This window comes from Lotus japonicus, chromosome 3 (genome assembly GCF_012489685.1).
Source record: "Lotus japonicus ecotype B-129 chromosome 3, LjGifu_v1.2".
Taxonomy (NCBI): Eukaryota; Viridiplantae; Streptophyta; class Magnoliopsida; order Fabales; family Fabaceae; genus Lotus; species Lotus japonicus.
This window is the reverse complement of record NC_080043.1, coordinates 7,900,336-7,914,588: the sequence shown is the minus strand read 5'-3', so window position 1 is coordinate 7,914,588 and position 14,253 is coordinate 7,900,336. Positions and strand designations below refer to the sequence as shown.

Here is a 14,253-nt window from a genome sequence, read left to right as displayed (position 1 = left end):
ATGGCGGATGGTGGTCTTTGGTGAAGAGCCAAAAACCCACCATATTTTGACAAATAATAATGTCGGGTCGTGGATTATCTTGGAATATCGGACATGGTGGAGGGCCAAAAACCCTCCATGAGATCCCGCCATGGCCGATATTTGATAACATTGATTAAAACTCAAGTTATAGTACATCTATATGTGATTCCGCTTTTATCACAGCTTTTAGTAACTTGCCTAAGAGAGGTCTTTAGCAGTGTAACATACATTGTAAATGAGTCTACGAACAAGTGAATCATAATTTCATAAAATGTGGGCTGTTTATAAAATTTACAAATATAGTTGTTTACATATTTAGTAAACAAACATTTTCCGAGCTCGACTGGAAAAAGTTTAAGAGTTTTACGAATTAAGGGTTCTTTTGGGAAAACGTCTTGCCAAAGCGTGTGTGAAATTGGAGATTTCGACAGCCGTGTGTCGAGGGGTAAAAACAAGTAAGGTTCAAAGCTAAAATACAAAACACTTAGAAATGCTTGAAAATAAAGTTCATTAATTGAAAAGCTTTACACAAAGTAAGATTGATAAATTCGACTACAAATCCAATAAAAGCAGCAAAGAACAACGAATTCGAAAATCTAAGTGCAGGAATCATAAATGGCTGGCTCGTCAATGTACTCCTTCATGATCACGTTAGGCTCGTTGAGTCTCTTTGATGCGGACATGAGAGCTTTTTTGTGATTTTTAGAGCTGAGTTGGGCACCCTCTTTTTGAATTGGATTCTCCTATTTATAGAGCTCCATGTTCTGCACGTCCTTGGCGGTTTTCCTCCCCTTGGATGGGTTAGTGGGTCTGTGTTTTCTTTCCCACGATCTGATGCTTGCTCCGGAAGTTCTCTGTGTAGTGGTGGAGATCGTGTGTTTCAACTGTTTCAACTGCTTGTTGGCCACGTACTCAGCCATCGTGGTGAGAAACTGACTCAGTCCATGCTGCACATGTTAAATGTGCCCGTGTTTGTAGCAACGGTTACTAATGCCTTTTTTGTCGAATTCGACTGCCTCTCTAACTTGGCGCATTTTTCCTCTTTCCTTCAGTCCATGTTCGACTGCCTTGTGCACTTTGGGCCAAATGTCTTTGGGCCAAATATCTTGGGCCAACAAGTGCTCCCCAAAAACGTTGATTCTCGACTACCTGGCCTTGGAGCCTCGTGCACTTTGGGCCACATGTCTTTGGGCCAAATATCTTGGGCCAACAATAGTCATCTTCTTTTCTTAACATTTATTTATCTCAATATATCATGAACTCAAATGCAAATCAATCTCAACTCCAAAATATTGATTTATTTAAACCCTTTTTCATAATCTTTCAATAAATCCACTAGCTCTAGGCTTCACCCACACACGAAAAATAGGAGCATCGATTTATAGCTAGGATATCTGGATGGTGCTCGAAAAATAGGAGCATCAATTTATATAACTTTCCTCGACATTCGTGGTAGTTTATCACTGCAAACATTTGTTTATATAGGATCTTGAAATTATATCATATTTTTATAAATATTTACCTACTTAACATTTACTTCGTTTTGTCTAGCCAACACTTCTCTACTAAAGAAAACATTTGCTTACACAATTATTATTTGTTACTTTTTTGGTGCAAACAGATAAGAAAAGAAAAACAATAAAAGAAAAAACCCCAGGCTAGGAGACTAGCCTCAGGTTATTAAAATATTTTTTGGTCTATGTAAATAATTTTATTATAATAACTATATTTGTTAATATTAATATTAATTATTTTTTTTGAAAGAATATTAATATTAATTGTTAATATAGTTAAACACGTAATAATTATGGAATTAATATTAATTTATAAATACATTTGCATGTATATATATATTTTTCTTAAATAGTTTCTACTAATAAATCCATTACTAAGTAAATTTTTTTACACATATTAAATAAAAAAAAATTATTTCCATTTAATCTCTCATCTCCCGCAAGTAAATCACCTTTTTATGGTAAGAAAAATGGTGAAACAATGAAATTTATGATTGATCACCAAAAATTAGTGTAATAACAATACTACTAGTCAGGATGAGCAGCTACCACCCTCCCTGGCATCACCCCTCACTAAGCCAACAACACTCGATGTACCCTCCACAATAATATAAATCCTGATAATACCAGACGTCTCTCCTCTAGTGAAAAGAGCTTTGTAAGCTTGCGCATCACTCGCCCTCCTGGGTGACCAAACTCAAAAAAAAAATGAGAAGTCATTTTTACTTGTGAACTAAATTTTTCTTGGTCCAGACACTCCACACTAGACCAAGCTTTACATACATAGTAAGAATCCCGACAAATTCTAGATTCATATCAAAACGCAAATTGAAAGTCTCAAATAAATTCTAGATTGAAAGGAGCCTTGAAAAGGCACGAGTAATACATGTTTCTGACATCAAACAACTGACTCATTAGATAATCATATGGATTTCTGAGTAGTGCAGCAAATCGTTAGACTAAAAGCAAAATTTAAATTATGCCCAGGTTGACATCACAAATCACAATCACAAACAGCTATCAAACCTTCTTTCACGATGAGTTGGTTCCCCAATGATATTACAACTGAAATCCTGGATACCAGATTCATGAATAAATTTCACAAGATGGAATGTTCATTCCAGTCAACACATGAATGGGAAATCATTAAAGCTAATAATCCTTAATGGCAAGCCTATGAATTTCCATATAATCAACAAACTCATCTACATATTTTTGGTGCAGCTCTTTGTCCCCAACTATCTTACTCAACTCCTCTGCTTGACATCTATAACTTTTACCTTCCTCTTCCAACATCACTGATCTCAATGCCTTGGCCACTGAGTCCCTAGTGAACTTTCCATCATGTTGATTTTTGGATACTTTTACCCCCAACTTCTTCCCTTCCATAAATCTAGCAACTAACATTTGTTCATTTTGGAAGGGCAACATAATAAGTGGACACCCAACTTGAAGACCCTCTATGACTGAACTCCAACCACAGTGAGTCAAGAATCCCCCAATAGACTTGTGAGCTAATATCCTCATCTGTGGGGCCCATGTTCTCCACACCATTCCCTTTTTATTTGACTGATTCTCAATCCAATCATGTGAATCAGCTGAGTCACTATTTTGCTTCTTTAGAACCCAAAAAAAGGGAAAACCAGATAGTTCTAATCCCAAAGCTAACTCAGTAAAATCTTCATTACTTAGTGTCACCTCACTTCCAAATGCTACATAAATCACTGATCCTTTCTCCTGTTTATCTAACCAATTAACAATTGTATCCCAGTTTTCATCACTCCTTTCTTCACTGAAATCTAGTGAGGGTGGCAATAACCCAACTGGGATGACAGGTTTCATGCAGTTACTTTCAAGTGATTTCAGAGACTCACCTTCAATCTCCTTGCAGCTTCTTGGAGCAAACACTTGAGCACCTCGAATGGTTTCTTGGAGCCTGAATATATCTGAAACCCCTGATTCATTTTGTTCAGGGAACACAGAAGGGTTTCGTGATAACAAATCTAAAACAAAAGATATACCAAATGCAGAAAAAATAGAGAAAAGGATGCACAAAATGCCTAGCTTAGAGGATATTGGGGGTAACCAGTGAGGTACAACGTCATGTAAGATCCAATCAGGTGTGGATCTTTCTAGAAACTTAGTCAAAGGTTCTTCAAGACCATCAAAAGCCTTCTTGAGATATGGAACAAGGTGCTCTGGAAGGTCCATGGTGGCCTCTGCATTTTCAGGGAGTTTGTCTAAATGGGGTAGTGGGAGCTCTATGAAATCCACAAGAGGTTGTAAATTTACAGGTAGTTTAGGGAGGCGTTGAATGTTTCTGGGAGTGGAAATGAAAGAGATTTTGTGACCCTTTTGAGCAATGAGTTTTGCAAGCTCAAAGAATGGGACTATGTGACCAAAGGCTAGCCATGGAAACATGGCTATGTGAAGCTTCTTATTATGCTGCTCTGCCATGGTGAGATAGTAAGAAGTTAGAGGTTGGAATTCGATTATGGTTTCTTCAGAAGGATTATTGGTAGACGTAAGTTGATTTTGATATCTGAGCCACCCTACGAGACTTAACAAAATCATTCTCACTCCATGCGAAACACGCGGATATATAAATAATGGGTGCTTGTTTTTGGTACTTTTGGTGATATATATTAAGGTGTGGTATGCAAAATAAGTTTGCTTAATAATGAAGAGTTAAAGGTTCATGTCCCGATAAAATTTTGATTTTGTTCTATCGTAGTAATGTAACATTTCATTCTTATTTTGAGATTTGTTCATCCATCAAACATGTTCATTTTACGTGTCTCTCAATCATTATCATTCGTTTCCACCACTTATCTGTTTTTCATTAAAAAATGAATTTCATGAGATAAAGTTAGTTGATAAGTAAAATAAAAATTTAAAATTTAATATTTAACTTGAATAATATGATAATAATTTATTGAATTACTTAATACAGTACCACACCCAAAAAAATTTCAAGACACCATAAAATTTGCATAAATAATGAGTCTTTTGAAACTTTTTTTTTGAACTTGAGGCATTTGAAACTGACTTATTAAGAATATTAGCTTATGTTTCTTTAAGTAGAATAGTTTAAATAACTAAATATGGTCCAAACACCAATCATCAGTCTACATATCCTTGATATTGAGATATGGTCCAAACATCAATCATCACAACCGTTAACCGTAAATACCAATTTTGAAATTCAATGAAATAACTTGATTTATAACTTACTTTACTTTTTAAAAGTGATTCTCTCATTTTAAAAGAATAAGTAAATTTCTCACTTTAGATGATTGTTCGGGAAAGAGAAAAAGGAAGGAAAAAGCATAATTACAAAAATAGACAAACTTACAGTGTTTTTGAAAAGGTAAAGTGAGGATACTTTTGTACAAAAGAAAAGGTGTTAGGTGCTATGCTACTTGTGTATTTGAGTGCCCACGACCCTGGGCACTTGTCCGGGCTTCCTAACCTGGCTTCGTCTTAAAACGTGGGCAGGGTTGCAGGTCCGCAGGGGCACTTTTGAGGGTCCCAATGACATTTTGAGGCGCAGTCACAGAGAAAGAGAGGCAGAGAGTGACTAAGTGTGACCACGACACAAGAGGGATGAGAAACTCAACTGTAGATAGTAAAGAGTCACACGCAGTGTTTTAAGACTCGGCTCGGACCGGCCGGTCCGACCGGGACTCGGTGACCTGACCGGTCCAAGCCACACTTCAGACCGGTTAAGCAAGCCACTCGGCTGGAACCGCTTTAAACCGGCCGGTTTAATGATCAAACCGATGACTCGGCCGGTTTTTTGATTGAACCGACGAGTCACCTTTTTTTTTTTGGTCAATGCCAGTCGGCCCAGTCCCCCTTTTCATGTTTTTTTTAATTTTTTTTTAAGTTTGTTGACGTTGGGCCATTCAAATTGTTTTTTTGGAAGCCCGTTTATCTAATTATTAAACATATTGGGCCATTCAAATTGTTTTTTTTAGTCCAGTTATAAACATTTTGTATGTAGTAGGAAAAAAACTTGATATTATGTTCAAAATGCTGCAAGGAGGGTTCGAACACAAGCCATGGAGGAAATATGGAGGAAACCTAACCACTGCACCATTACTATGTTATTGATTGGAGATGGATTTTATTAATTATATATTAAATATATATTGCATTGGACATTTTTTATGATTTTTAAATATACACCGAGTCAAGCAATCGAACCAGTGACCCACTGGTCCGACCAGTGACTCAGTACCCCGACCGAGTCGATGACCGAGCCGAGTTTTAAAACACTGGTCACACGACATCGCAGTGGCCGTTGATGGTGGACGGTGGTCATCGACTTGGGTTCGAAGCACCCAATTTGGTGACATGAGAAAGAAGAACCTGTATGAATCAAATCTGGTGACATAAGATTAGAAGTCTTAAGAAGGGAAGGAGAAGATACGACGCTTGTTGGTTTCAGATCTGGTTGGTGTACATGAGCGGCTCTTGTGTGTAATGTTAGAGTGGACTTTTTTACTAACATAGATTGAAATAAACTAGGGTTTCTACAACTAATGGGCTTAAACCCAATCGATCCCTTAAAAAATATATAAGCGCCATATTGATCATAATCCAAGGGGGCCAAGATATCCAATAATATGAACGCAAGCAAAACATCCACATATTATTTAACTTACCATTTAAAGCGGGATGAATAACTCACATGGTTGAGTTAAGGGTAATTGTAGGTGAAGGGTCAGAGTTCGAACCTGAGGAATAACAATTTGTACTAATTTACTATGAATTTACATTTACCTATAAAAAAAAAGAGATACATATTATCTATCATAAAATATTATAAGTATATTCATCATATGTTTATGAAATGATTTATAAAATACTATAAATCAGCAAATAATTTATAAAATTATTTAGGCACAAATTATGAAAATATAAACCTATATTATTTTTTGGTACATCGAAAAGATAAATTGCACCCGCCAGGAATCGATCTCTGGACCTCCCGCTATCAACCCATGTGTCCCTCGGCTCTTACCACTTGAGCTATCCTACGGGGACATAAACCTATATTATATATACACAATATATATATATATATATAATCGTAGCATTCGTGCTACGCTAATACGATTTTGCATCTCTTCTCTGTTTTTACGTAGAATCACAATTTTGTCAATCTTCCTTGTTAACCTGCCTCATTCTTATCACATTTTTAACTTTTGATCAGATTTAATATATTTGATATTGATATAAGGTGATATTGGTTTAACTTTTTCCAAGTATATAATTTTTTGATATCATAAGACTCTCTCTAGCATCCATATGCTACACACCATCTTTGAATTTTTAAACTAAGTTTAAGTTTATACCCTCTTCTAAAGGTATGAAAAACGGTAGAAAGGGGGGTTTGAATAACGTTTTCAGTATAAAGCTTCCACCTTAAAGATTTTGACAAATCTTTCGAGAACTTAAGTGCTAAAGATAAGAGATAGAGAAGCACACAAGGATTTTATCCTGGTTCACTTGATAAATCACTCAAGCTACTCCAGTCCACCCGTTAAGGTGATTTCTTCCTTCTTAGAATGAAGGCAATCCACTAATCAGGTAAGAGTTACAACTGCACTTGAAACCTACAAGTGACTAACGATTACACTGACTTAGCTCACACTAAGATTCACTCTCTTAGTCTTCTCTAGGATCCGATCAACCTTGATCTCCTAAAGGAACTAAACAAACTGTTTATCAAAGAATTGTTTACAAGAGATTTGCTTCTAAAAAGCTAATAGTAAACTCAATGAATTTCAGATGAAAGAAAGCTTAGAAGAATTTGAATATGTCTTGCGCGTATATGAATGCTTCTAGCCGCTTCTTTCAGTCTTCAGCCTCTTTATATACTCCAAGGATTAGGGTTGAGCGTTGCATGGAAAATGCTACCGTTGGAGGGCAGTTCTGGAAAATCCAGCTTCTGCTATGTCTGAGACTGTTAGGTAGGTCGTCAGGAAGGTACAGTTGCTTTTGTACTTGGATAGCGACTTGACCTTTAAACCTAGGAGACTTCTGATCAGGGGAATGCTTCATATTGGAACTTGCGAAGCCGGTTGATCAGAGTCAGAGGGAAAGCCCAGATCCTCTGACCATTGTTTCTTCTGATTTTGAACTCAGAGGGAAGTACATGGTCTTCAGAGTATCTTGCTTCTGGACATCAGAATTTCACTAATCAGCTTCTGGATCTTCAGAGTCTTCTACACCATCAGAATATCTGAGCCTTCAGTGTTTCTTGGTTATCAGACTTTCTGGATCTTCAGAACTTCTAGTGACTGAGTCCACATCAGAGTTTGTATAACTTCAGAACTTCTGAAGCTTTTCCACTGTTCATACTGAACATGGTGAATGCGAAAGCGTTGCTTGGGTCGCTCTTTAACACAGTGCTTCTGATTTGTGTGAGATTGAGTTGAGGTCAGAGCCTGTAGATAGCACACTCAGAAAAACACGTTAGAGTACCACAATTGTTCATATCAAAAGGTTAACTTGTAATCATCAAAACATAGAGTTGTACTACTAGATCAAAACTTGATCTTACAATCTCCCCCTTTTTGATGATGACAAAACTAAGATTTTTGATGAACAATTCTTAAACATTAAACTAAATTCACTCAGAGTTTAGAGATATAGAATAAGACTTATCCTGATGTGAATAGTTTATCTTGCTCATTCTGAATTCAAGTCACTGCTTGATTCTGAGCTTAGCTCCCCCTGAATCTAATACTTGATGAAAACATTAGTAAAGTCTAGATTCTGAGCTAGATGATATAAGAGTTCAGAGTGAAAAACTTATGACATAGATGAAAATAGAGTAATCAGAGCGCATAAGTAATCAGAGTCACGGACAAGGTATCAGAGTCTTGGGTATCAGAGTCAAATTAGAATCACTTCAGAAGAAGTGAAATGTATTCCTTGTATTTGCCCAGTGACACATCTATGGTCATAAAGGTGGAACTCTTAAATTCTCCAAAAGAAAAATAAATCACACTAACACATCTTACACATCAAAAACTGGGTTTACTCCCCTTTTTTTGTCATAAGCAAAAAGCCTGGGGTATGAAAAACTTAGCTTGAAGTACAAGGTACTCCCCCTTAGAGAAGGTCTAAGTTTAAAGAAAATGAAAACGATGCAAGAATCAGAGTTAGGCGAAATAAATAGAAGAGTTAATGCAAGATAAGAACGTTTACCACCGGCCAAGGGAGTAAAGAGGAGGGTCAGTTACCAATAACTTAACCTCGAGAAACTGTAGGAGCATTAACTTTCAAAGAGAAAGTGAAGCCTATATAAAGCGTTGGAGAGAGAGGTAAGCTTCACAACTCGAGCAATTTTCAGTAAAAAAGAATGGCATCATACATCGTAGCACTAGAAGAGCTGAGAAAGAAAGCCTTTGAGGAGGACTTGTTCCTGAACATCAGGCATCCAGAGGGTACAAAGACCATCTCGGAGCTAACACGGACATTGCTGGAGGAGGACCTGCGTCCAGAGTTGAAGAGGGACTTGAGGGAATTTCTTGCCTTCGTTGAGGAGGTGCAAGAACTCAGCCAGCTTGAACTCAAGCTGCTGGTAGAAAAAGAGATTTTTGAAGAGAAGCTCAAGACTGCAGAAGAGATTCTGGAGAGGGATGAGCTAAAAGACAGGCTCAATAACATCCAGTATGCACTGGAGCGTCTGGAGAAGGATAGGTCAGAGCAGCGCCAGGAGTGCAGAAGAATGAGGAGGGATCCTCCATTCTAGACTTTAGGAAAAGAATGTATGATGTAAACATAAAGAAATTATGAATAAAAAGATTTTTGCAAGCATATGTGACAAAAATATATATAGATATGCATAGATAATCACAAACGAACAAAGTAGAATAAATAAAGAAAAAGAAACAGAAGTTAACAAAATAAAACAAAGTTAAAGAAAAGGAAAAGCGAAGAGATCCTAAAAACTAGGGTTTATCAGATCGACGCAGAAGTTCCATCATCATGTGCTTAATTTCAATTAGCATGGATTCATGAGTGTCAAGACGCTGTTCCATGATGTCGAGTCTGGACGAGCTTGACTGAGTAGAACTGGAAGGAACATTCTGAGCAGCTTGAGGAGCTGGAATGGAAGCAGAAGCAGCAGGAGTAAACACTACTGGTGCAAGTGCTTGACATCTAAGGGCTTCAGCCTCAGCTTCAAGTCGTTCTGCCTCTAATCTGGCTTGTTCAGCTTGAACTGTTGCTTGACGTGCAGCTTCTTCTGCTTGTTCTTTCTTTCGTTTGGCTTCTTCAATAGCTTCAAGTAGCTTATGTCTCTGTTCTTGTTCATGAAGAGCCACCCTTCTAGCAAACCTTTGCTTTGCAGCCTCGATCCTCTGACTTCCTTCTGCATGCAGGAGCTGCATCATAACTGAAACTTGAGCCACTAGCCAAGTGCCCAGATTGTTCCACTCATCAGCCACATGTTCAGCATTCTCGCTTAGGTCAGTCTGACCTTGCACATTGCGTAGCATCAAAGAGGCTTCATGATAGAAAATATTGATGCACTCAGAGAGAGATGTGGGTCGGAGGTGAGTGTAAGGAATTATGGAGAGGTTGGTTTCAGGAGAGGCTGGGTGATTGCTGCTGTGAGCTTCAGAGGCACCTTGTGGAGAGCCAATGTTAAACATGTGAGCATTTGGTTCAGAGGTTCCAAGGTGAGGTTCTGAAGTTTCAACCAGAGGATGGGGTGATCTAACTGAGGATTGGTTAGACACAGATTGTTCTGGTTCAGGTTCTGGTTGAATAGGCTCTTGTTGGTCAGGGGCAGGGTGAGCTTGTGGAGCCAAAGGGTCTGCCTCATGTAAAGGATTGGCCAAGATAGGTTCATCTGGGTCAACTAGACGTTCAGGTCTAGGGCCAGGATATCTCCTAGGGCTTGGACAAGTGAGATAATACTCTTCTAAGGTAGACACCTTTTCTTTTCTGACTTCCATGAATTTTCGAAGGGATTCAGAGTTGTTGGAAGGAGAAGAATCAACAACATTTGTTGGGAAGGATACGGGTGTAAGGGCTGTGGAAGAGTCTGTATCCGTGGTTCTGAGAGCCAGACGTTCTGATGCTCTTGGGACAGAATGATCAGAGGTTCTGGGTCCAGGTTCTGTTGGGTTAGGCTCTGGTTGCTCATGAATGATGGGTTCAGAAGTTAATGGGTTGTACGGGATGGTAATGGGAGAGGTTGGTTCTTCTGACCTAGAGGGTTGGTTCTGGAGCAAATTCCAGAGAGGTGCTTCAGTAGGGGAAGGTTGAAAAAATGAAGACCTTGGGGAATGTGGTGGAGAGGTGGTTTGTGCAGCTGGTTGGGACTCAGGAATAGGAGTGAGGGGATTTGAAGAGTGTTTGAGCATGGCTGATATGGGGAGTGCATCAAATAAATTCAAATCATCATCAGAAGCAACTGCAGACTTACTTGAATGTGCTGATGATCTTGTCACTCTGGCAGGAGGTTCAATCCTTCTGATCACTTCAGCAGCTGGTTCCACCCGAGTAGGCTTCACCACAATTCTGACCTGCTTCTTCTTCTTCTTAGGAGGACCATCCTCATTATCACCATCATCACCATCATCAGGCTTGCTGGTTTCATCATGCTTTCTCTTGGATTGACCAGCCTTCTTCTTTTTGATCAGAGGGACATCTGATGTAAGATCAAGATTTGGTCATGTGGTACAACTCTATGTTTTGATGATAACAAGTATTTATTTGTGGATGAACAACTATGATACTCTAATGTTTGTCTTGAGTGTTTTGACAAACAGGTTCTGATTCTGACACCAGAAGATATATTCGTCAGAAGTTCTGAAGATCAGAAGATCAGAGGATCAGAAGATCTGAAGAACAAAAGTTCTGAAGATCAGAAGATCAGAGGATCAGAAGCTCTGAAGATCAGAAGATCTGAAGATCAGAGGATCTGAAGATCAGAGGATCTGAGGATCAGAGGATCAGAAGATCAGAGGATCAGAAGATCTGAGGATCAGAAGATCTGAAGACCAGAAGCTCTGAGGGACCAGAGGCTCTGAAGGTTCAGAAGCTCTGAAGGTCCAGAAGCAGAAGTTACGAAGGTCAGAGGATCCAAGCTTCCCTCTGACTCTGATCACCAAGCTTCACAAGTTCCAACACGAAGCATAACTCTGATCAGAAGTCAATGGTTAAAGGCAAATGTCTCTATCGAGAAGTACAAGAGCAGTGTACTATTCTGAAATGCCTACCTACCAAAGTTCAGCCACTGCAGGTTCTGGAAGTTCCAGAAATGCCCTCCAACGGTCATATTCTCTCAACAGAAATATCCTTTGCACCTTGGACTATAAAAGGCTGAAGAAAAGAAGAAAGCAAGAGCGAGAGAAAACAAAGAGCTACAATACAAGAAAAGATTCAAGCCTCTACTTTCTTCATCTATTCTTATTTGGTTTACACTCAGCTTATTTAGAAGCAAACCTTTGTAAACACCAACCTCAAACAGTTGTTTGATTTTCCTTAAGGGACCGGGTAGGTCAGTATCCTTAAGAAGACTAAGAGAGTGAATCTTAGTGGTGATTCCTTTAGGAGATCAAGGTTGATCGGATCCTAGAGAAGACTAAGAGAGTGAATCTTAGTGATAGCTAAGTCAGTGTATTGTTAGTCACTTGTAGGTTTCAAGTGCAGTTGTAACAATTATCTGATTAGTGGATTGCCTTCATTCTAAGAAGGAAGAAATCACCTTAACGGGTGGACTGGATTAGCTTGAGGGATTTATCAAGTGAACCAGGATAAAATACTTGTGTGCTTTTCTCTTCTCTCTATCTTTATCCGCTGCACCATCTATCTTAGAGAAACTGAAAAGATTTACTTTAAATCTTAAGGGGAAAGTTTTTATATTGAAAACGCTATTCAACCCCCCCTTCTAGTCGTTTTTCACACCTTCAATTGGTATCAGAGCGCAAGTTCTGATTACCACACTTAACAGTGTTCAGTAGATCCGGGCCAGTGTGAAAAACTCATGGATTCCACCACTACTACAAGCAAATATCAATACAGTGCAAGACCACCTATCTTTGATGGTCAGAGATTTGATTTCTGGAAAGATAGAATCAAAAGCTTCTTTCTTGGCTTTGATCCTGATCTCTGGGATTTTGTTGTTGATGGCTACACCCCTCCTGTTGATGAACATGGTGTAAAGATCCCAAGGGTGAAGATGAGTGAAGATCAAAAGAAGGAATTCAGAGATCATCACAGATCAAGATCTATTCTGCAAAGTGCCATTTCATATGAAGAATATGAGAAAATTACTGATCGTGATTCCGCCAAGGGCATCTTTGAATCCTTGCAGATGTCTCATGAAGGAAACAAGAAAGTGAAAGAGACAAAGGCGTTGTCTCTAATCAAGCAGTATGAATCCTTCCAAATGGAACCTGACGAATCCATTGAGGATATGTTTTCCAGACTTCAGTTGCTCGTAGCTGGAATAAGACCTCTCAACAAAAGCTACACTACAAAAGATCATGTCATAAGGGTCATCAGAAGTCTTCCTGAAAGCTGGATGCCTTTAGTGACTTCAATAGAGCTTACAAGAGATGTTGAGCATATGAGTTTAGAAGAACTCATCAGCATACTGAAGTGTCATGAACTAAAGCGTGCTGAACATCAAGATCACAAGAAGAAGTCTATTGCCTTGAAATCCAAATCTGAAAAGGCTAAGGCTCTCCAAGAAGCATCAGAAGATTCTGATGAAGATGAGCTGACTCTGATATCCAGAAAGCTCAACTGCATCTGGAAGCACAGGCAGAGCAAATACAAAGGTTCATCAAAGGACAAAAGGCCAAAGAAGCACTTCAAGACGAAGAAGAGTCTGATGGTGACATTTGATGAATCAGAGTCAGAGGATGTTGACTCTGATGGTGAAGTCCAAGGACTCATAGCTATTGTCAAAGACAAAGGAGCAGAGACAAAGGAAGCTGTTGACTCTGACTCAGCATCAGAAGGAGATCCAGACTCTGACGATGAAAATGAGGTATTTGATTCTTTCTTAACCTCTGAACTTAAAGATGCTTTGTCTGAAATTATGGATAAATATAACTCTCTCTTGACTAAGCATAAAAGGTTGAAAAAGAATTTCTCTGCTGCCTCTGAAACTTCTGTTGAACATGAGAAAATTATTTCTGATTTGAAAAATGATAATCATGCTTTGATTAATTCTAACTCTGTGCTTAAGAATCAAATTGCTAAGTTAGAAGAAGTTATTGCCTGCGATGCCTCTGATAGTAAGCATGAATCTAAGTATGAAAAATCTTTTCAAAGATTCCTGGCTAAAAGCATAGATAGAAGCTTGATGGCTTCATTGATCTATGGCGTGAGCAGAAATGGAATGCGTGGCATTGGGTATTCTAAACCCATTAGAAATGAGCCCTCTGTGCCTAAAGCTAAATCTTTGTATGAATGCTTTGTTCCCTCTGGTACCATATTGCCTGATCCTGTACCTGCTGAAGTTGCTAAAAACCCTCGTAAAAAGGGATCTTTCTCCATGTCTAAATATCATGCAAAAATTCCTGTATATTATCCTGCTGAAAGACCCAAAGTTGTCAGAACTTCTGGGCTAACTAACAAGAAAGGACCCAGAAAGTGGGTACCTAGGGATAAGATTATATATGTTGCAGATATCTTCAATAGGTCCATCGAAACTCCAACCATGGAACCTGGACAG

The 14,253-nt window shown here is 38.6% G+C and overlaps 1 protein-coding gene across 1 annotated transcript; it reads right to left on the bottom strand.

Moving 5' to 3' along the window:
* Positions 1 to 2,363: 2,363 nt before the first annotated feature.
* On the bottom strand, positions 2,364 to 4,124 carry LOC130748561 (putative UDP-rhamnose:rhamnosyltransferase 1). The gene has a single exon (XM_057601785.1). The coding sequence runs from the start codon at positions 4,107 to 4,109 to the stop codon at positions 2,688 to 2,690; it is 1,422 nt and encodes a 473-aa protein (XP_057457768.1). The 5' UTR covers positions 4,110 to 4,124; the 3' UTR covers positions 2,364 to 2,687.
* Between the last annotated feature and the right edge of the window lie 10,129 nt (positions 4,125 to 14,253).

Bases quoted from the DNA above. Each gene is read 5' to 3' on its own strand.
- LOC130748561 (XM_057601785.1), bottom strand. From the start codon at position 4,109: ATGATTTTGTTAAGTCTCGTAGGGTGGCTCAGATATCAAAATCAACTT.